This window comes from Puma concolor, chromosome C2 (genome assembly GCF_028749965.1).
Source record: "Puma concolor isolate L17-30 chromosome C2, mPumCon1.1.hap2, whole genome shotgun sequence".
NCBI classification, from domain to species: Eukaryota; Metazoa; Chordata; class Mammalia; order Carnivora; family Felidae; genus Puma; species Puma concolor.
This window is the reverse complement of record NC_141675.1, coordinates 409,491-431,191: the sequence shown is the minus strand read 5'-3', so window position 1 is coordinate 431,191 and position 21,701 is coordinate 409,491. Positions and strand designations below refer to the sequence as shown.

Below are 21,701 nucleotides of genomic sequence, written 5' to 3'. Positions count from 1 at the left end.
AACACCAGCATTGAAGATACATTTGACTTCTTCAAGTTCTGGGAGTTGTTTCATTTCTTTAACTAATGATAATTGCAATTTATGTTGTCTATAAAAATTATAATACTCTTCAGGCTACATAAAGTGTTGGGACTACTTAGGAAATAAATTTTTGTGAGAAGAATGTCTAGCATAGAGTTCTGGGATTAAATCCATTTATAATAACTAGAGTACATCGATGTTTTCTTCAGAACATTAAGTCATTCCTCTTCTGATCCACATGCTAACAAGTTGGCTTTTTGGACAGTGGCAGCTATGACAGAGAGCTGAAATGGCTAGCAGATGTTAGTCTTCTGCCAGATTGAGTAGCATCTGGCACAAGGGAAGTGTGCGCGTCCATGTTCAAAAGGAGCAGTAGTACCCTGGTGCCCAGAACAGCTATACAACTCAACCCTTCAGGCACTGATTGGGAAAAGGATCTCTTGATATAGGAAGACTCCAGAACAAACCAGCCTTAGTTTTCAAATTTTCAAATTGACACAATCCCACAAATATTTGTGTAGTTTATTTTACAACCCCTAATTTTGAAAATTGTATCCTTAAATACTCTTACTACTTCGTATGCTCCCACTTCAAAAGAATTATCTAGTATTTTTAAGAGGAATTAACATTGGTGACCTATTTGATGAAGGACAGACTAGGAAAATAACTTGGTAGTTAAAAGGTACAGTTTATGGTTGGGGATGTGGATGCAGCCTCAATGCAGAAGGAAAAAAAATTAATATTATTGTATATTTGTATTTTCCTGACACCTGTTGAAATAATTACCCTTTTCTGGCCTAGGGAAATGAGTTTCAATAGACACTCATACTTTGATTTTATTATAGTTTTTAATTAGGTAGTTTATAGTTCATTTGGAAGGTTTTCACTTTCAGTAGATAAGGCTGCTAGAAAAAAATTCTAACATTTACTTTCAGGATATCAGTGAGAATGTAGGTGTGTCTATAATCTAGGACATTTAACATACATTTAATGAGTAAATTTTTTTATTTTGAAATAATTTTAGACTTATAGAAATGTTGCAAAAATTAGTATAGAGACTTCCCATGAACCCTTCATCTAGCTTCCCTTCATGTTAACATCCTACATAGTAATGGTGCAGTTATCAAAACCAGGAAATCACTACTGTAAAACCCAATTAACTACACGTCTCAATGCATCCTCATAGGAGGTACGTGGTGCCAATACATTTTAGATAAGTTAACCTTGATAACTTAGTAAAAACAGTGTTAACTGCCAGGTTTCTACATGTAAAGATACTCTTTGCCCCTTTGTAATTAATATTTGGGGGAAGAGACTTTAACATTATACATTATCTGGTTCCTCCTCAAACCTTTACACATTAATTTTAGGATTCATCAGGGGATCTTTCCTGGAGGTTACTACTGTGGTATTTGCCCCATGGTGATTTTGTATTTTCCCTATTTCTTCTACATTTTTTTAATTGGAATTTTGAGTAAAGGAGAGTTGCCCCTTCTTCATTTATTTCTTCATTTATTTATATCAGTATGAGCTCATGTATATTTATTTTATTTTAGGGGTTATATATGATCTAATACTATTATTATTTTGTTGCTCAAATTATTCCAGATTTGACTTTTGGGAAGTGCTTCAGGGTAGTTCCTGTATCCTTCCATCACATTCTGTTCATTTTTCTACCATTTTCTTATTTTTTGGAGCCATAAAGTTGCTTTAAGTGTCATCTTCTGTTTTTCCTCCTGCAACATTGGCAACAACCAAGGAGCTTCTCCAAGGAGCTTTGGTTCCTTTTATGGGAGAGTGGTATTCGAAGACCAAGATCTGATCATTGCTACAGGAGCATAACTGCAGCCAGGCCTTCTGAGTGGACAGGGCTAGGAAATATATGCATGTAAATGTGTATACAAAATATGTAAATAAAAATACACATAGGAAATATATGTGTGCCTATATATATATAGACATATACATATATACACAAAAAACATATTTTTCTCTTTGTATGTATATTTAAAAAACATGAGTTCATACTGACAGCTTGATTCTAATCCAACACCACAGGTTTATTTTAGCCTTCCCTTTTTCTTATTTATAAATTCTTTCTGACAGTGAGAAACCTGACTTTCATTATGAATAATATGTTTAGTCATTTATCCATCCTATCCACATAAAGTGGTGTCAGAACTGCTAACCCATACCCCTGTGAAAAAAAAATTTATTTAGAGTATGGTATTAGTATAAAGTTATTTTTTTTCTTTAGTCTTATAGTATTCAGCCAAAAAAATTATTTCCTCAGTTACTTAGGTTAGTTTTTTTCCTCACTCCTTTCAGTGTGGTTATTCATTTGTAGAACATTGAGGTTATTCATTACTGTTTGTTTTATATTTTGAGTTCTTCCAAATCCTGGTTTTAATTATTTAAGGAGGTATATGAAACATTACTGTTTGTTCTAAGAGTCAAAGCTGTACTAAAATGTATGCAATGAAAAGTGTTGGTTCTCCTTACCCCTAATGCCCTATTTCCATTCCTTCTTTTTACCTGTTTTCCACCTACTCAAGGTAGCCAGTATTTTAGTTTCTGGTTTGTCCTTCTTATAATGTGTAGATATATATATATATATATATATATATATATATATATATATATATATATATATATATATAATTTTGTTATGTTTAATTCTTTCTTACATAAATTGTATCATACAATAAATGCTCTCTTCAACTTTGCTTTTTTCACTAAAACAGTATATCCTGGAAATCAGTTTAAATTAGTATAGGGAAATTTGTCATCCTTTTTTAGAACTGCACCATACTTCATTGTGTGGATATTCATACAATGCTGCAGTGAATAACCCTGAATATATGTATTTTTGTATTGTTGGAGGTATATTTTTATGGTATATTTCTAGAATTGGGATTGCTTGGTCAAAAGATAAGTGCACTACTGTACAAAGTACTCAAAAAGGTATGGATAACCAAAATGAAATTCTAAGAATATCCAAGTAACCCCAAAAGAAGATAAAGGGAAACAGAACATATAATAAAATGGCAGACTTAAGCTTTTTAGCTTATCAATACTCACTTTAAATGTAAATGTTCTTTTTTTTGAGAGAGAGAGAAAACATGTGCATGTATTTGTGCATGTGCACACATGAGCAGGGAAGGGGAGCGTGGGAGAGAATGAAAGAAGGGGCACGTGGGAGAGAGTGAGAGAATCTCAAGCAGGCTCCTCGCTCAGCACCGAGCCCAGTGTCAGGCTTGATCCCACAACCCTGGGATCAGGACCTGAGCTGAAATCAAGAGTCAGATGCTCAGCCGACTGAACCACCCAGCTGCCCCTAAATGTAAATATTCTAATTATAACAATTAAATGACAGCAGTTGGCAGAGTAGATATAAAAGCACGATCCAACTATATACTATCTATAAGAAATTCACTTCCAATATGAAGATATAGGTAGGTTGAAAGTTAAAGCATGGAAAACGATATACCATACAAATGGTAATTTTAAAGAAAGAATGTGAATGGCTGTATTGATTACGGGTAAGATACACTTCAGAGCAAAGAAAATTACCAGAGACAAAGAAGAACACTGCGTAATAACAAAATCGTCAGTACACCAAGAATGCTTAGCAATCTGAAATGTGTATGCAGCAGACAACAGAGCTTCAAAATATGTGAAACAAAACTGATAGAGCTGAATGGATAAAATAGACAAATCTGTAATTTTAGTTGGAGACTCTATAATACCAAATTACCAAAGAAGATAGTAAGGAAGGAACAAAGGAACTACAAAATAGCCAGAAAACAATTTAACAAAATGCCAGTAGTGAGTCTTGCCTATCAATTATTACTTGAAATGTGACTGGATTAAATTCTCCAAATGAAAGGCAGTGTCTAAATGGATTAAAAACAAGATCCAGCTATATGCCACCTTCTAGAGACTTACTTCAGCTGTAAAGATACATATACGCTGAAAGTGAAGGGATGAAAAAAAAGCTGTTCCATGCACATGGAAACCAAGAGGGCAGGATATACTTTTTCTGAGAAATACTAGACTTTTAAGTAGGAAGAGACAAAGTCATTATATAAGGAAAGGAGTCAGTTCATCAAAGGGTATAACAATTGTATAAGGCACCTGGGTGGCTCAGTCAGTTGAGTGTCCGACTCTTGATTTTGGCTCAGGTCATGATCCTGGGATCATGGGATTAAGCCCCGAATCAGGCTCAGCACTGAGTGTGGAGCCTACTTAACATTCTTTCTCTCTCCCTCTGCCCCTCTCCCTGGCTTGTGCGCTCTCTCTCTCTCTCTCCCAAAATAAAAAGATAGATAGGGAATATAACAATTGTAAATATATATATACCCAACATCAGAGCAGCCTAATATCTAAAGGAAATATTAACAGATCTAATGGGAGAAATAGACACCAGTATAATAAAAGTAGAGGATGTCAGTACTTATTTCAACAATGGGTATATCATCCAGCAGAAAATCAGTAAAGAAACATGTGACGTGAACTACACTTTAGACTAAATGGACCTAACAGATATATACAAAACAATTCCATCCAACAGGAGCAGAACATTCTTCTGAAGCACATTCAGACCATTCTCAGGATAGATCATATGTTAGTTCACAAAACAAGTAAAATTTAAGAGGATTGAGTCAAGTATCTTTCCTGATTACAATGATATGAAACTAGAAGTCAATAACAGGAAGAAAACTGGAAAACCCACAGATATGTGGAAATTAAACAGATACTCCTAAACAACCAGTTAATCAAGGAATAAATCAAAAGGGAAGTAAAAAAAACCTTAAGCAAATGAGAATGGAAATGCAACATACCAAAATCTATGGGATACAGCAAAAGCAGTTCTAACAGAGACCTTTATAGTGATAAATGCCTACACTAAGAAAAAAGAAGGATCTGAAACCTAACTGAATATGTACCTCAAGGAAGTAGAAAAAGAAGAACAAACTAAGGTCAGGGTTAATGGAAGGAAATAAAGATCAGAGCAGAAATAAGTAGAAACTAGAAAAGCAATAGAAAAACAAAACCAAGGGTTTGTTTTCAAAAAGATAAAATTGACAAACCTTTAGCTACACTAAGAAAAAAGGAGAGATGGAGCAAATAAATCAGAAATGAAAGAGGAGACATAACTGGCAGCACAGAAATACAAAGGCTATTAAAAGACTAAGAACAGTTACACACCAACTGATTGGACAATCTAGAAGAATTGGATAAATTCCTAGAAACCTACAACTTGCCAAGTCTGAAACATGAAGAAATAGAAAAATTGAACAGGCAGTTTTGAGTAAGGAGATTAAAAATCTTTCCATAAAGAAAAACCTAGGACTAGATGGCTTCACTGATGAATTTTACCAGTTAAGGAAGAGTTAATACCAATCCTGCTCAAACTCTTCCAAGAAATTGAAGATGAGGGAACACTTCCAAACTCATGTACAAGTCCAGTATTACCCTGATACCAAAGTCAGACAAAGGTACCACAAAAACTGAAAATCACAAGACCTTTTTCTTGATGAACATAGATACAAAATCCTCAACAAAATATTACCAAACCAAATTCAACTGCGCATCATACACCAAGATAAAGTGGGATTTGTCCCTGGGATGCAGTAATGGTTCAACATGTGTAAATCAATAAATATGATATGTCCCATTAATAGAATGAAGGGTGGATATCAAATGATTCTCTCAGTAGATGCAGATAAAGCATTTGACCAAATTTAACATCCTTTTGTGATAAAAACTCTCAACAAATTATGTATAGGGAAAATGGTACCTCAGTATAACAATGGCCATATATGACAAGGCCGCAGCTAACATACTTCACAGTAAAAAGCTGAAAGATTTTTCTCTAAGATCAGGAACAAAGAAAAGATGTCTACTGTAACCACTTATGTTCAGCACAGTGTCGAAGTCCTAGGTGGAGTAATTAGGCAAGAAAAAGAAATCAGGGGTGCCTGGGTGGCTCAGTTAGTTAAGTGTCCGACTTGAGCTCAGGTCGTGATCTCATGGTTCACAAGTTCAAGCCCCATGTCAGGCTCTGTTCTGACAGCTCAGAGCCTGGAACCTGCTTCAGAATCTGTGCCTTCCTCTCTCTCTCTGCCCCTCCCCCACTCACACTCTCTCTCTCTCAAAAGTAAATAAACATTAAAAAAATTTTTTGATGGGATCTCATCAAAATAAAAAGCTTCTGCACAGTGAAGGAAACAGTCACCAAAACTAAAAGGCAACTGACAGAATGGGAGAAGATATTTCCAAATGACATATCAGATAAAGGGCTAGTATCCAAAATCTATAAAGAATTTAATCAAACTCAACACCCCCCCCCCAAAAAAAATCCAGTGAAGAAATGGGCAAAAGACTTGAACAGACACTTCTCCAAAGAAGACATCCAGATGCCCAAGCGACATGTGAAAAAATGCTCAACATCACTCATCATCAGGGAAATACAAATCAAAACCACAATGAGATACCACCTCACACCTGTCAGAATGGCTAACGTTAACAACTCAGGCAACAACAGATGTTGGCGAGGATGCGGAGAAAGAGGATCTCTTTTGCATTGTAGGTGGCAATGCAAGCTGGTGCAGCCACTCTGGAAAACAGTATGGAGGTTCCTCAAAAAACTAAACATAGAACTCCCTATGACCCAGCAATTGCACTACTAGGCATTTATCCACGGGATATAGGTGTGCTGTTTCGAAGGGACACATGCACCCCCATGTTTATAGCAGCACTATCAACAATAGTCAAAGTATGGAAAGAACCCAAATGTCCATCGATGGATGAGTGGATAAAGAAGATGTGGTATATACATACAATGGAGTGTTACTCGGCAATCAAAAAGAATGAAATCTTGCCATTTGCAACTACGTGGATGGAACTGGAGGGTATTATGCTAAGTGATTTTAGTCAGAGAAAGACAAACATAAGGGAAGGGAAACAAAAATAATATAAAAACAGGGAGGGGGACAAAACAGAAGAGACTCATAAATATGGAGAACAAACTGAGGGTTACTAGAGGGGTTGTGGGAGGGGGGATGGGCTAAATGGGGGAGGGGCACTAAGGAATCTACTACTGAGATCATTGTTGCTAACAATCATATGCTAACTAATTTGGATGTAAATTTTAAAAAATAAAATTTTTAAAAATTTTTTAAAGAAAAATAAAAGACATTCAAATTAGAAAGAAAGAATTAGAATTGTCTCTGTTTGCAGATTACATGATCCTACATACAGAAAACCTTAAAGATGCCACCCAAAATCGTTAGAACTAATTAAGTAAAGTTGCAGGATGTCATATCCACATACAAAAATCAGTTGCGTATTGAAAAAGCATTTGACAAAATGCAGCATCCATTCATGATAAAAACCCTCAACAAAATAGGGTTAGAGGGAACATACCTCACCATAATAAGGGCCATATATGAAAAACCCACAACTAATATCATCCTCAATGGGGGAAAACTGAGAGTTTTCCTTTTGCAGTCAGGAACAAGACAGGAATGTCCATTCTGACCACTCTTATTTAACATAGTATTGGAAGTCCTAGCCACAGCAATTAGACAGCAAATTGGCAAGGAAGAGGTAAAACTTCCACTATTATATGCAGATGACATGATACTCTATACAGAAAACCCAAAAGACTCTACCCAAAAAATTGCTAGAACTAATACATGAATTCAGCAGTCTTAGAATATGAATTCGTTGTACAGAAATCCATTGCATTTCTATATACTGACAATAAAGCAGCAGAAAAAGAAATAAAGGGATGGATCCCATTTACAACTGCACCAAAAACCATAAGATACCTAGAAATAAACCTAACCAAAGAGGTGAAATTTCTGTACTCCGAAAACTATAGAACACTAATGAAAGAAATTGAGGAGGGCACAAGAAATGGAAAGATGTTATTTTGATGGTATCTTCTCACAGCTAGAACAAACAATCCTAAAATTTGTATGGAACCACAAAATATCCCAAGCAGTCAAAGCAACCTGGAAAAAACAAAGCAAAGCTGGAGGCATCACAATTCTGGACTTCAAGTTATAGTACAAAGCTGTAGTGATCAAAACAGTATGGTACTGGCACAAAAATAAACACATGGAGCAGAATACAAAAGTCAGAAATGAACCCACAACTATGTGGTCAGTTTTCAACAATCCAATTGGGAAAAAACAGTCTCTTTTACAAATAGTATTGGGAAAACTAGACAGCAACATGCAAAAGAATGAAACTGGACCTCTTTCTTACACCATACACAAAAATAAATTCAAATGGATCAAAGACCTAAATGTGAGACATTAAAATCCTAGTAACCTCTTTGACCTTGGCCATAGCAACTTCTTACTAGATACATCTCCTGAGGCAAGGGAAACAAAAGCAAAAATAAACTATTGGGAATTCATCAAAATAAACTTCTACAAAGCAAGGGAAACAATCAACAAAACTAAAAGGCATCCTACAGAATGGGAGAGGATATTTGCAAATGGCATATCTGATAAAGGGTTAGTATCTAAAATAAATGAAGAACTTATAAAACTGAATATCCAAAAAATGAATAATCCAGTTAACAAATGGGCAAAAGACATAATTAGACATTTTTCCAAAGAAGACATATAGATGGCCAACAGACACATGAAAATATGTTCATCGTCACCATCTAGGAAATGCAAAGCAAAACTGCAATGAGATGTCACCTCACACCCGTCAGAATGGCTGAAATCAACACACACAAAAAAACAAAACACACGTTTTGTGTGTTTAAACATATTCACATATTAAAATATGTTCATTATCACTTACCATCCAGGAAATGCAAAGCAAAACTACCAATTCTCACACCTGTCAGAATGACTAAAATCAATAACCCAAAAACAACAGGTGTTGGCAAGAATGTCAGGAAAGGGGAACCCTCTTGCACTGTTGGTAGGAATGCAAACTGGTGCATCCACTCTGGAAAACAGTATGAAGTTTCCTCGAAAAGTTAAAAATAGAACTACCCTACGATCCAGCAGTTGCACCACTAATATTTACCAAAAGAATATAAAAATACTAATTCAAAGGGATACATGCACCCTGATGTTTATAGCAGCATTATCTACGATTGCCAAGTTATGGAAGCAGCTCAAATGTCCATCAACTGATGAGTGGATAAAGAAGTTGTGGTGTGTGTAAAACCTTGGCTTGTGAGGAACTTGTTCTGTGAGTGTTCCACAAGATGAGCAAACATTTCTAACAAATTTTAACTTGATAAATGAGTGATGTCTTGCAATATGAGTAGTATGCAATGCTGAATGTCACATGATCACAACTTAGCCATTGGTTCTCTGTCTCGCTGCAGATTGTGTGTGATCATCTCTCATACTCGGATGCTCGGTCTCAGGCCACAGTGTTTGGCAGAAATCAGTGATTTTTCAGAACGGTGGAAGGTGCCCACAGCTGGTACTACTAGTGTGTTTTTTGTCACTTCAAAGCACCTATGGACAGTCATTTGCTTTTGCATACAAGAGTATGCTTAGGAATGCTTTGCTTCATTCTGGGTCAGGCTGCCTGCAGATATAGACCCTTTCCTCTGCTGTCTTACTGCCTGTTACATTAAATACAGTATATGACAAGAGTTTATTAATACTGTACTGTAGTCAGCATGTGTGAGCATATACAATGGCCCCCATGCAGAAAAAGGTTGAAAAGAAAGGCAGTAAGAAGATAATTACAATGGAAGTAAAAAAGGAGAAGTACAGATGAGGTATGCAGATGGCCAAAATTGCAAGATTTTATAAGAAGTCTATGTCTGTATCTCGTTTGCAGAGGAGGAGGAGATAAAGGTATCCCTCATTTCAGATGAGATTAGGGAAATGGGTAAAATGTGAGAAACAGTGCAAGATTTTGGAGAAAAGCACCACCTGATGAAGGCTTTAGCAGTGCAAGCGATGAATCTGTTTAACGACAATGCAATGTCACATTTCCGCAGAATCCTCAAAAGGAGGCGAAAGCAAGTGTGCTTGGAAAGGTTCCTTGTTAAAGTTGCATGAAAAGAAAAAGATTCCACAGAACCAATAGATGGCAGCAATTCCGTTAGAAAGTCATTCTATACAATAACCCTCCTCTCTCTTGTCTCCCTCACACCAGCCACAAAGGTTTACAAAGGGAAGTACAGATTAATTTGTTTATTTTTCTTTATATTTTGTATTTTCTTTTTAATTTTATATTATAGTACAGTATTGTAATCATTTTTATATGAATATTTTTGGGTTGTGGAATGAATCTGAGCTTCCATTATTTCTTGTGGGGAAATTGACTTTCATATACAAGTGCTTTGCATTACAAGCATGTTTCTGGAACAAATTATGCTCGCAAACCAAGATTTTACTGCATGGGTGTGTGTGTGTGCGTGTGTGTGTGTGTGTGTATGCATGCAATGGAATATTATTCAGCCATAAAAAAGAATGAAATCTCACCATTGCAACAATGTGGATGGAACTAGAAAGTATAATCCTAAGTGAAATAAGTCAGAGAAAGACAAATACCATATGATTTCACTCATATGTGGAATTTAAGAAACAAAACAAATGACTGTAGGGAAAAGAAGAGAGTGGCAAACCAAGAAACAGACACTTCGTATAGAGAACAAACTAATGGCTACCAGAGGGGAGGTAGGCAGGGGGATGGGTTAAATAGGTATGGTGATTAAGGAGGGAATTTGTGATAAGCACCCAGTGTTGTGCAGAAGTGTTGTATCACTAAATTATACACCTGAAACTAACATTATACTGTGTGTTAACTAACCGGAATTTAAATAAAAACTTAAAATAAAAATTTAAAAATTAAAACACAAAGTTGCATCTCTATATACTAATAGTGAACTATTCAGAAAAATCAAGAAAACAATCCCCTTCACAATAACCTCTTAACAAATAAATTTACTGAGGAGGTGAAAGATTTATACATTGAAAACCATGGAACTGATAAAAGTAATCAAAACAAAAAAATAAAAAGATATTCTGTGTTCATGGATCGGAAGAATTAATACTGTGAAAATGTCCATGCTACCCAAAACTAACTATAGGTTCAATTCAATTCAGATCAAAATTCTAATAACATTTTTTTTTACAGAAATAGAAAAAACAATTTTAAACTTCATACGGAGCTACAACATACCCTGAATGGCTAAAGCAATCTTGAGCAAAAAGAACAAAGTAGGGTATGGTGTATATATACAGAATATGTATTATTCAGCCTTTAAAAAGAAGGATATCCTACCATCTGTGACAACACGGATTAACATGGAGTACATTATGCTAAGTGAAATAAGGCAGTCACAGAAAGACAGATCTGCATGATCTCACTTGTATGTGGAATCTGAAGAAGTCTGGGAGCAGATGAGATGTTGGTCAAAGGGTACAAACTTGTAGCTGTAAAATTAGTAAGTTCTGGAGACCTGTTTTACAACATAATGACTATGGTTAATCATAACGTGTACTTGGAATTTGCTGAGAGTAGATCTCGTGTTCTCACCCCCCCCCTCCACATACACACACACTAGATGAGGTGATAGATACATTAACTATCTCAATGGTGACAATTATTTCACAATGTATATACATTTAGTAAAACATGTTGTATATCTTATATACAATTTTTATTTGTCAACATGCCTTGGTTTAACTGGGGGAAAAGTGTCAATAACAATGCTAGCTAGCAAGGGTTTAGGAAAAGTGTCTCTTATATGTTTTGGTGGGAATGTAAAATTATATAGCCATTATGGAAAATAGTTGAGCAGTTTCCTTAAAAACTGAACATATAAAAATCAAGTATAGCATTGAACTATTGGGCATTTATTGTAATGAAATGAAAACTTGTACTCAAAAATTTGTGTACAAACATTCATAGCAGCTTTAATTGTAATAGCCAAAACCTAGGGGGAAAACAGATGTTCTTCAACAAGTGAATGAACAGTTCAGTTGTGGTACATCCATATCAAGGAATACTACTTAGCAATAGAAATCAACAAACTATTGAAACATGAAACAAATTGTTCTCAAAGATATCATACTGAATTTAAAAAGCCAATCTCAGGGGCGCCTGGGTGGCGCAGTCGGTTAAGCGTCCGACTTCAGCCAGGTCACGATCTCGCGGTCCGTGAGTTCGAGCCCCGCGTCAGGCTCTGGGCTGATGGCTCGGAGCCTGGAGCCTGTTTCTGATTCTGTGTCTCCCTCTCTCTCTGCCCCTACCCCGTTCATGCTCTCTCTCTGTCCCAAAATAAATAAAAAAACGTTGAAAAAAAAAATTAAAAAAAAAAAAAAAAAGCCAATCTCAAAGGCCACATGCTACGTGGTTCCATTTATATAACATTCTCAAAATGACAAAGCTGTAGATTTGGAGAACCAAGTATGGTTGACAGGGGATGGGGATAGGGGTTGGGGGGTGAGTATAAATGGATAACATGAGGAAGTTCCTTTGTGGTGATGGAACAGTTCTATATCTGTATTGTGGTGATGGTAACATGAATCTATGTATGGGATAAAACTACATAGAACTACACACCCACAGATGAATGCATGTAAAAAGTGGTGAAAACTAAATAATATCTGTAGCCTAATTAACAGTATTGTAACAATGTCAGTTTCCTAGTTTTTATGTTGTTCTACAATTATGTAAGAAATCATCATTGGAAGAAGCTGGATGAAGAGTACCAGGACTAGGTACTATTTTGAAAATTTCTGTGAGTCTATAATTATTTCAGTATAAGTTTTTTAAGGGTAAGTACATATATTAGATACAGCCCAGAGGGCTCTACCAATTTGTATACATGGTATGTATATATACATTATGTTTGTATAGATATGTTGTATTCACGGTGTATATGTTTGTATATGTGGTGTGTGTATATACGTATTTTGGTATATGTGCATATGTGTACCTGTGGTGTGTGTGTGTATACATATATGTACACACACACATATATATCCATATATCCATATATCCAGAAACTTCAGAGACTATTCAGCACAGCTTTGCTAACATAGTGTGTCTTTTCTAGTCTATCAGGTAACAAATGGTATTTCAGTGTTCTGATTTGCTTTTCTTTTACCATAAATGAGTTTAAAACTTTTCTTTTCATGTATTTGAGGGCTGTTTTTATACTTTTTGTTGTGAATTGTCTGCTCATGTCCATTTTTCTATTGGATTCTGGTTCTTTGTTCCTTAATATTTTTTTCTAGTTTGTCAGTTGTCTTTTGAATTTGTTTATGGTTTTTACCATGCAAAAACTTTTATTTTTATTCAACCTACATTATCAATCTTTTTTTTATTGCCTCATTTTTGAGTCATAGTTATTTTTTATTGCATCTGAATTTTGAGTCATAATTTACCTAAACCAAGGTTTTAGAGAAATTCACCCATGTTTCCTTATTTATATGGTTTCATTTCTATAGTTAGGTTCTTAATCTATTTGGAGTTTATTCTTATGTGTGGTGTAAGATACAGATCTAATTTTTTTTTCCATTGGTTGTCCCAGTTTTCCCAGCACCATTTATTTAATTTGAGTGATTTGAAATGCTACCTTTATCAAATACTAAATCTCATATGTGTTTGGGTCTGTGTCTGGACTTTGTATTCTATTCCACTGGACTATTTGTTTATTTGTGCACCAGTTCCACAGTATTTTAATTATAGAGGCTTTAGTAATATGTTTTAACATTTTGTGGGGATAATCCCCTGTGAAGTTTTTCTTTTCCATGTCTCTCTTGCTCTTCTTGCATGTGTGTTTTATTGCCTGTAAGTAGTTTGTCTTACCTAACTGCTTTGGCTCCTACCTCTAGTACATATTGAATAATAATGGATAGGGCCACCTGGGTGGCTCAGTCGGTTAAGTGTCCGACTTCAGTTCAGGTCATGATCTCATGGTTCATGAGTTCGAGCCCCGCTTCGGGGCTCTGACATCTCAGAGCCTGGCGCCTGCTTCAGATTCTGTGTCTCCCTCTCTCTCTTTCCCCTCCCCTGCTACCACTCTGTCTCTCAAAAATGAATAAACATTAAAAAAAATTTTAAATGAATAATAATGAATAATAATGGATATGGTGGACATCTTTTCATTGTTCCTGATCATAGTGGAAATATCTCTAGAATTTTCTCATTAAATACAATAGTAGCTTTAGGACTAAGATATATGTATTTAATCACTCTAAGAAAGTGTCTCTCAGTCCCTATATTCATAAGTGAATTGATGTTGAATTTTATCAGTCTTTTTTAATATCTATGGAAATAATCATGATTTTTTTCCCTTAGATTTATTAATATGGTATATGATATTGATGGATTTTCTAATACTGAAGTTGCCTTACATTTGCAAAATAAATACCACTCTGTCATGGTGTATCATTTTCTTAAGATGGTCTTGGATTCTGTTTGTCAATATTTTTAATTTTGTGGTAAAATACACATAATATTTACCATCTTAACCATTTTTAAGTGTACATTTCAGCAGTGTTAAATACATTCACATTTTTGTGCAGCCATCACAACCATCATCTGCGTAACTCTATTCAATTTTGTAAAACTGATTTGCTTGTTAATATTTTATCTAGCTTTTTTCATCACCGTTATAAGTGATATTGTCCTGTACTTTTCTTTCTTCCGCCTTTATCTAGTTTAAGTATCAATGTTATTTATACTTGATTCATGAAAGGAATTAGGAATTCCATTAAAAATTTTTTTTTTAATCTTTATTTATTTTTGAGAGAGAGACAGAGTGTGAGCACAGGAGGAGCAGAGAGAGAGGGAGACATAGAATCCGAAGCAGGCTCCAGGCCCTGAGCTGTCAGCACAGAGCCGGATGCGGGGCTCGAACTCACGAACCATGAGATCATGACCTGAGCCGAAGCCGGATGCTCAACCGACTGAGCCACCCAGGCGCCCCAAGGAATTCCATTTTAATGCTTATAGAGCATTATAAGTTAATTTATAGAGCATTGGGACTAATTATCAAAACTAACCCCATAATTTGATGTACAGTAATGGCACCCTCTTCTTCCTTTTTTCTTCTTTTTCTCTTTCCAGTTGCCAAAGGATGTTTCTTCTTCATTTTTGTCGTTTTTTTCTTTCCCAGAAGCTATGCATTTTATAAATTGTGTTCTTTTTTTTTTTTTTTTTTTTTCAAAAAAATTTTAAGTTGATTTATTTATTTTGAGAGAGAGCACAAGCAGGGTATGGGCAGAGAGAGTAAGAGAGAATTCCAAGCAGGTTCCACACTGTCAGCACAGAGCCCAGTTCAGCTCAGACTCACAAACTGTGAGGTCACAAACCTGAGCAGAGATCAAGAGTCTAACACCTTAACTGACTGAGCCACCCAGGCATCCCTAGATTGTGTTCTTCAAATCATACAAACTTTTAAGTTCCTTCTGTGTGATTTGGGTTATAATCTACCCAGTTTTTGTTTTGTTCTATGGGTTTTTTAAAAATCATTTTCAAATTTAGTATGGACTTAGTCTGTTGTATTTTTTTAATCAGTGTTAGGTTCCATCTGTTCAGTTTTCCCCCACAGGGTTTTTGGTTTTTGTTTTTTGGTTTTTTTGTTTGTTTGGTTGGTTGGGGTTTTTTTGCATTGTTTTTTGTTCTGGTCTGTTTCTGCTTATCACAAATCCTTGTGGATCAGCAAGGATGAAGTGGGAGCAGGAGAGAACAAGTGCTGGTTTTAATGTTTTTCTTCTCTTTTTTATTCACAATTATTTTGAAGCTTTGGCATTTTCTGTCTTAGTTACTTTACAGGCTGAAGGTATGGTTTCATGTAGAATTTCCTTTTTCATTCCTGTTGCCTATGGTTTGGGGAAGAAATAATGTGAGGTGGGTATCTATGCATTTGCCATTTTCTTCAGCTCTAAAGAATTTTTATAGATACCGCATTCCTTTTTTTCCACTGTCTGAGGTATATACTTTGGAACAAGTGAATTAGGGACAATAGTGACTTTGGGGGGTGTGAACATAATTAATGCTTTTCTATTGTTAAAGGTTACGGATGAGGCAATTTAAACAGAACTGGAAATGTGATTTAGATTCAGCCTTGAATGAAATACAGGTATGACATTTACTTTTTTAAATAAATAGCTGTGATCTCTGAAAACCAGTAATAACAAAGGACCTTGAATAGTAAAAGTTTTAGGAAAAGTTTTTAAAATGTGACTGTTATACAAAGAAAGTGCTCAAGAAAAAAGTTTAATTTTTTTAATACTTTGAAATACAAATGTAACTTCTAGAGTTATGGACTATTCTAAAAATAATTCTGGAAATAATTGGCTCATTTCCAAAATTAACTTCTATCAAGGTATAATAATCTAAGGCTTAATTAGCCTTTAATTCTTATCACTGGACAGACTCAGTGCATAAGAAAGTTGGCTTTCTTGTCACAGTCCATGGATGGCTGCGATATGTGAGATGATAGTGGAAAGCCAAGGCCAGTGTGCCTTTTCCAGGTGTTTGGAGGATAAGAAATGGAGAACTTTCAGGACGATTTTACTGTTTGGTTTAAGATGATTTTTATATTCATGTAGTAATTGTTGGTCTAGTCTTAATTAGTATTTATATCCTTGAAACAATCTGTTGGTATGGAAAACTATTTCTTTGTTTATAATAGAAAATAATGAGAAGATGTTAAGTTTACTGAAATTTACTTTGTATTCCCTATCATAGAAGAAATGTAATTCCCAAAATGATATTTGGGCCCCAAATCATAAATGGGGCCAAATAATAGTAAAATGCAATCTGTAAAAGTAGCAAAATAATGTATTTCTCTGGAGACAGCTCAAATCATATTGCTAATTATCTCTTTTCCATAAAATCTATCCTACTGTCTAGTTCAGGTTTGAGGGTGACATCCTTAAGTACATTAGGAACAAGACCATTAAAACAAATGGACATTGCCATCTGGAACTTATAGAGACTGTGCTATAGTCAGAAACACAAATTGTATGATAGTAAGTTTTTTAATGGTATAACACTGCTGGTAAGTTTATAAGACCTATGGAGATTGTCTTATTAATTTCTGTATATCTAATGTCAGCATGTGCCTATTCCATAATATGTTTGCATAATGACAGCTTTCTTTCTCTTTTTTTGTTTTGTTTTGTTTTGTTTCTAATAATTCTGATAGCATTGTAAAGAAAAAGGTGACTGGACCAAATTGGGAAATTTATACATTAACATAAAAATGAGCTGTGGAAACTTTGCAGATTTCCAGAGATTTTGTGCTTGTATTGCTGAAACACTAACACAAAACTGTAAAGAAGAGAGACCAGGCGTTCCATTTTGTGAATTTGCTGAAACAGGTAAAATGTCACTATTTGGGTCTGAGTATTATGTGTGTTAGCGTGGTGCAGTGTTCTTAACAGGAATGTAAAGCTCTTAATATTTTCCACGTTGGGGATAAGTTAATATTGCAGATTTCAGATTTCTCTTTATAAATATTTCCATCTTTTTGTTATTAAGTTAGATTATAATGATATAAGGTCAAGAATTGGTGTTTAAAAAAATTTTTTTTTCAACTTTTTTTATTTATTTTTGGGACAGAGAGAGACAGAGCATGAACGGGGGAGGGGCAGAGAGAGAGGGAGACACAGAATCGGAAACAGGCTCCAGGCTCTGAGCCATCAGCCCAGAGCCTGACGCAGGGCTCAAACTCACGGACCACGAGATCATGACCTGGCTGAAGTCGGACGCTTAACCGACTGTGCCACCCAGGCGCCCCAAGAATTGGTGTTTTAATATCTCATGCTTCATGTTTTATTTTTCTTTTCATTCAGATTGGTAAAACTATTTCTAGCAAATTATACTGGAGCACCTGAATTTTTGAATCATTTAAGTTGTTACTATCTTCACTACAAGTCAACAAAATTCATGTTTTTGAGACTTTTTTGAGCTCTTCGCTGCTATTTATATATTTTTAAAATGTTTATTTGTTTATTTTGAGAGAGAGAGAGAGTGAACATAAGCAGAAAGAGAGTCCCAAGCAGGCTCCCCACCATCAGCGCCGAACCTGACACAGGACTCAATCCCACAAACCGTGAGATCATGGCCTGAGCTTAAATCAAGAGTCAGACACTCAACTGACTGAGCCACCCAGGTGCCCCTTCACTGCTGTATATTCTTTATCAGGGGTCAGCACATGTTTTCTGCAAAGGGCCAGGTAGTAAATGTTTTAGGCTTTACACATTCACATTTAATCTGTGTTACATAGTTTTCTTTTCCTTTCAAACAACCCTTTAAAAATAGGGAAACATGGGAGGCTCTTGGGTGGCTCAGTCAGTTGAGTGTCCAACTTCAGCTCAGGTCAAGATCTCACAGTTCGTGAGTTTGAACCTTGTGTTGGGCTCTGTGCTGACAGCTCAGGGCCTGGAGCCTGCTTTGGATTCTGTGTCTCCCTCTCTCTCTGCTCCTCCCCTGCTCACACTCTGTCTCTCTCTCAAAAATAAATAAATATTAAAAAAAATTTTTTTTTTTAAATAGGGAAACATGGGGCACCCAGGTGGCTCTGTCAGTTACTTAAGCATCCGACTTCAGCTCAGGTCATGATCTCATGGTTCGTGGGTTCGAGCCCTGCATCAGGCTCTGTGCTGACAGCTCAGAGCCTGGAGCCTGCTTCTGATTCTGTGTGTGTGTCTCTGTCTCCCAAAAATAAATAAAAACATTAAAAAAATTCTTTCTAATAGGGAAACCATTTTTAGCTCTCAGGCTATACAAAAACAGACCACACACCAGATTTGGCATGTAGGCTGTGGTTTGCCGACACCTGATCTTTGGTCTAGTATCAATAATTTCATGTTAATTTGCCTTTTCTGTCATTTTAAATGACTTTTCCACCTTTTCCCATATGCCTACTTTGTGTTCCAGTTAGCAAAGATCCACAAAATAGTGAAGTAGATAAAACTTTGCTGGGAAGAATTGGAATCAGTGCTATGTACTTCTATCACAAGCTGTTGCAGTGGGCCAAGGTATGTCATTAAATTTTGTTTGGGCTTGGTACAGAAAGTGTTAATTTTAAATTTTTTAACAGAATATAGTTAGCACTACAAATTAGAAATTTGCTAATAATGTTACAAGTGGCAAAATGAGTCCCAGACTAGTAAGTGAATTATTAGGTAGTATATTAAGCAAACGTGGAAAGGAAGTATCAGGAGACCGGCTACCCTCAAGTATCTCACTATAGGGAGCACTTGGGAAGCTGTGCTAAATACCATTTTGCAAGAGTTCAAGACCTTTTTTTTAAGATGAATCTGGGAAACTCACAACAGAACTTCTTAAAAATCATCTCCTAGAATGCTCTGGAATACTATATCCCATATATCTTGATATCTGCTTTGGGATATCTACATAGAAGTGGTCTAGTTATTCTGGACTATACTGAACTACCATTCTTTAGATTTCCCTGAGGTGTCAGGTGGTTATAGATTCATTAAAGTGAAATAAAGGACAGGAATATCTAAAACAAGAAGTAAGTGCTGAGGGATAAATGGAGCAGTTGAGAGTGTGGTCAATACTGAATCAACTATTATATCTTTTTGTTACTACTTCTTATATTTCATATAATTGAAGGTGAATTGAATAAGTTATAATTGAATATGTTCAATAACATTTAAGCACAGGGTCACTCCTACATATACAGATTCATGGATATTAAAAATTTTAATGCTTATCTATTTCTGAAAGAGAGAGACAGGGCGTGAGCGGAGGAGGGGCAGAGAGAGAGGGAGACACAGAATCCAAAGTAGGCTTCAGGCACCGAGCTGTCAGCGCAGAGCTGGATGTGGGACTCGAACTCATGAACCACAAGATCATGACCTGAGCCAACATGGACACTTAACCTACTGAGTCACCTAGGCACCACCATGGATTTGTTTTATTTAAAAAACAACAACAGTGGCACCTGGGTGGCTCAGTCGGTTGGGCGTCTGACTTTAGCTTAGGTCATGATCTCACATTTCGTGAGTTTGAGCCCCGTGTCAGGCTCTGTGCTGACAGCTCAGAGCCTGGAGCCTGCTTCAGATTCTGTGTCTCCCTCTCTCTTTCTACCCTCCTCCACTCATGCTCTGTCTGTCTCTGTCTCAAAAATAACTAAACATTAAAAATTTTTTTTTAAAAAACAGCAACAGAATCCTTATATGTAAGGTCTTCAGTCTCCAAGCTCTTCATGAGGTTTAGCACCTACTGTGATGTGTGATCCCATACCAACTGATGTGTGATTAGTATGTGATCCCATATTGGGATGGGCAGAATGTACCTTGTCCCTGGTCTCACAATCTAGTTTAAGGTTCATCATAGCATTAATTTCTTAGATATTTAATGCTTGAGAAATTGAGGACTACATGATAAAATCTTTTTGAAAAAGATAGATTTTGCTACAATTTTAAGGCATATTTTAATTTTATTTGGTTAATACTATCTCTTAAGAGGTTGGTGAGTTTGTACCTGAATTTTGATTTAAAATTTTCACTGTCTTGTTTGAAACAAATATTTTATTTATTTTACTTAGTATGAATTTTTTTAGTGGAAACCTATTCCTTTTGAACACAAAATTATTAAAATTATGTTAAAGCTTTCCCTTTAAAAATGCACTCATTTATACAGGCAACTTAAAAATACTTTGACATCACAATATGAATCTGAATCAGCTAGTATAGAATATAATATAAAACAAGGGTCCATAAACTAAGAGCCAGATCTGGCCCTCACCTGTTTTTTTACATCTCAAGAGGTAAGAGTGTTTTTTACATTTTTAAACAGTTAGAAAAGAAAAACAGCAACAACTAAAAAGAATGTGCAACTGACTAAATGTGACCTGCAGAGCCTAAGTATTTACTATCTGGCTGTCTATAGAAAAAGTTTGCTGACTCTTGATATAAAATAATAATATATGTCTCATTTCTGATGTCCACACTAGAGCTAATCTTTTATGTAGACTATGTGAATAGTCTATTGAATAAAAAAGACAGTTTCCAGTCAGTAGTTTTATTCTTTTTTTTCCCCCACTGTCATTCTTCCTATAAATTTGATAAGACATTATCTCAATTTTCACTGTCTCTCCCTCTTGACTCTTAGGGTGATCAACAGAAGAAGTGCAGAAACTTGTAATCAGTAGTTTTCCACATTAGGGCAAGAACTCCTTTTTCCAAAAGAAATCTTTAGGGGAAGCACAAGTATAAAAACACTTGAAAAAAGGAGTCAGCAGTGTGAGGATTAATAGTGAGGCAAAGCCCTGCTTCCTCCCCTTCCCTGTCTGTCTTTGTGGCTAAGCAGGAGGGGACTGAAAACAGGGATTTTAGAGCAGTTTGAAAACCATCAGTATAGAAGGATGATTAATATCGGATAATTGGTTTGTATATAATTACTCATTTTGTACCTCTGTGATACTCTACATGAATGATATTCAATGAGTGTTCTTTACTTTTACTCTAGGGAAGGAAGGTCTTAGATAAACTATATGAATTGAAAATACATTTTACAACTTTAAAAGGACTTACAGGGCCTGAGAAGTTAGCACCAAGATGTCAAATTGTGAATATTGCAGCAGAAATTTTTCTAAAAAGTGGAAGCCTAGATGGTGCCATTTGGGTATTGAGGGGTAAGTTCTGATATATGTAAGCATACTATAATTGGTTGTTACA

The 21,701-nt window shown here is 35.7% G+C and overlaps 1 protein-coding gene across 7 annotated transcripts in view; it reads left to right on the top strand.

Annotated features, from left to right (window-relative positions):
- TOPAZ1 (testis and ovary specific TOPAZ 1) overlaps positions 1–21,701 on the top strand; it is a 94,254-nt gene that overhangs the window by 51,897 nt on the left and 20,656 nt on the right. For 6 of the 7 annotated variants that reach the window (XM_086720271.1, XM_086720270.1, XM_086720273.1 and 3 more), the window contains 4 exons: positions 16,057–16,123; positions 17,195–17,369; positions 18,931–19,031; positions 21,493–21,658. In XM_086720271.1, the coding sequence (XP_086576397.1) occupies positions 16,057–16,123; positions 17,195–17,369; positions 18,931–19,031; positions 21,493–21,658 (509 nt within the window). Of the gene's footprint in view, positions 1–9,391; positions 11,416–16,056; positions 16,124–17,194; positions 17,370–18,930; positions 19,032–21,492; positions 21,659–21,701 lie in introns of those variants that run through there. The other variant, XM_086720276.1, reaches the window with a different exon arrangement.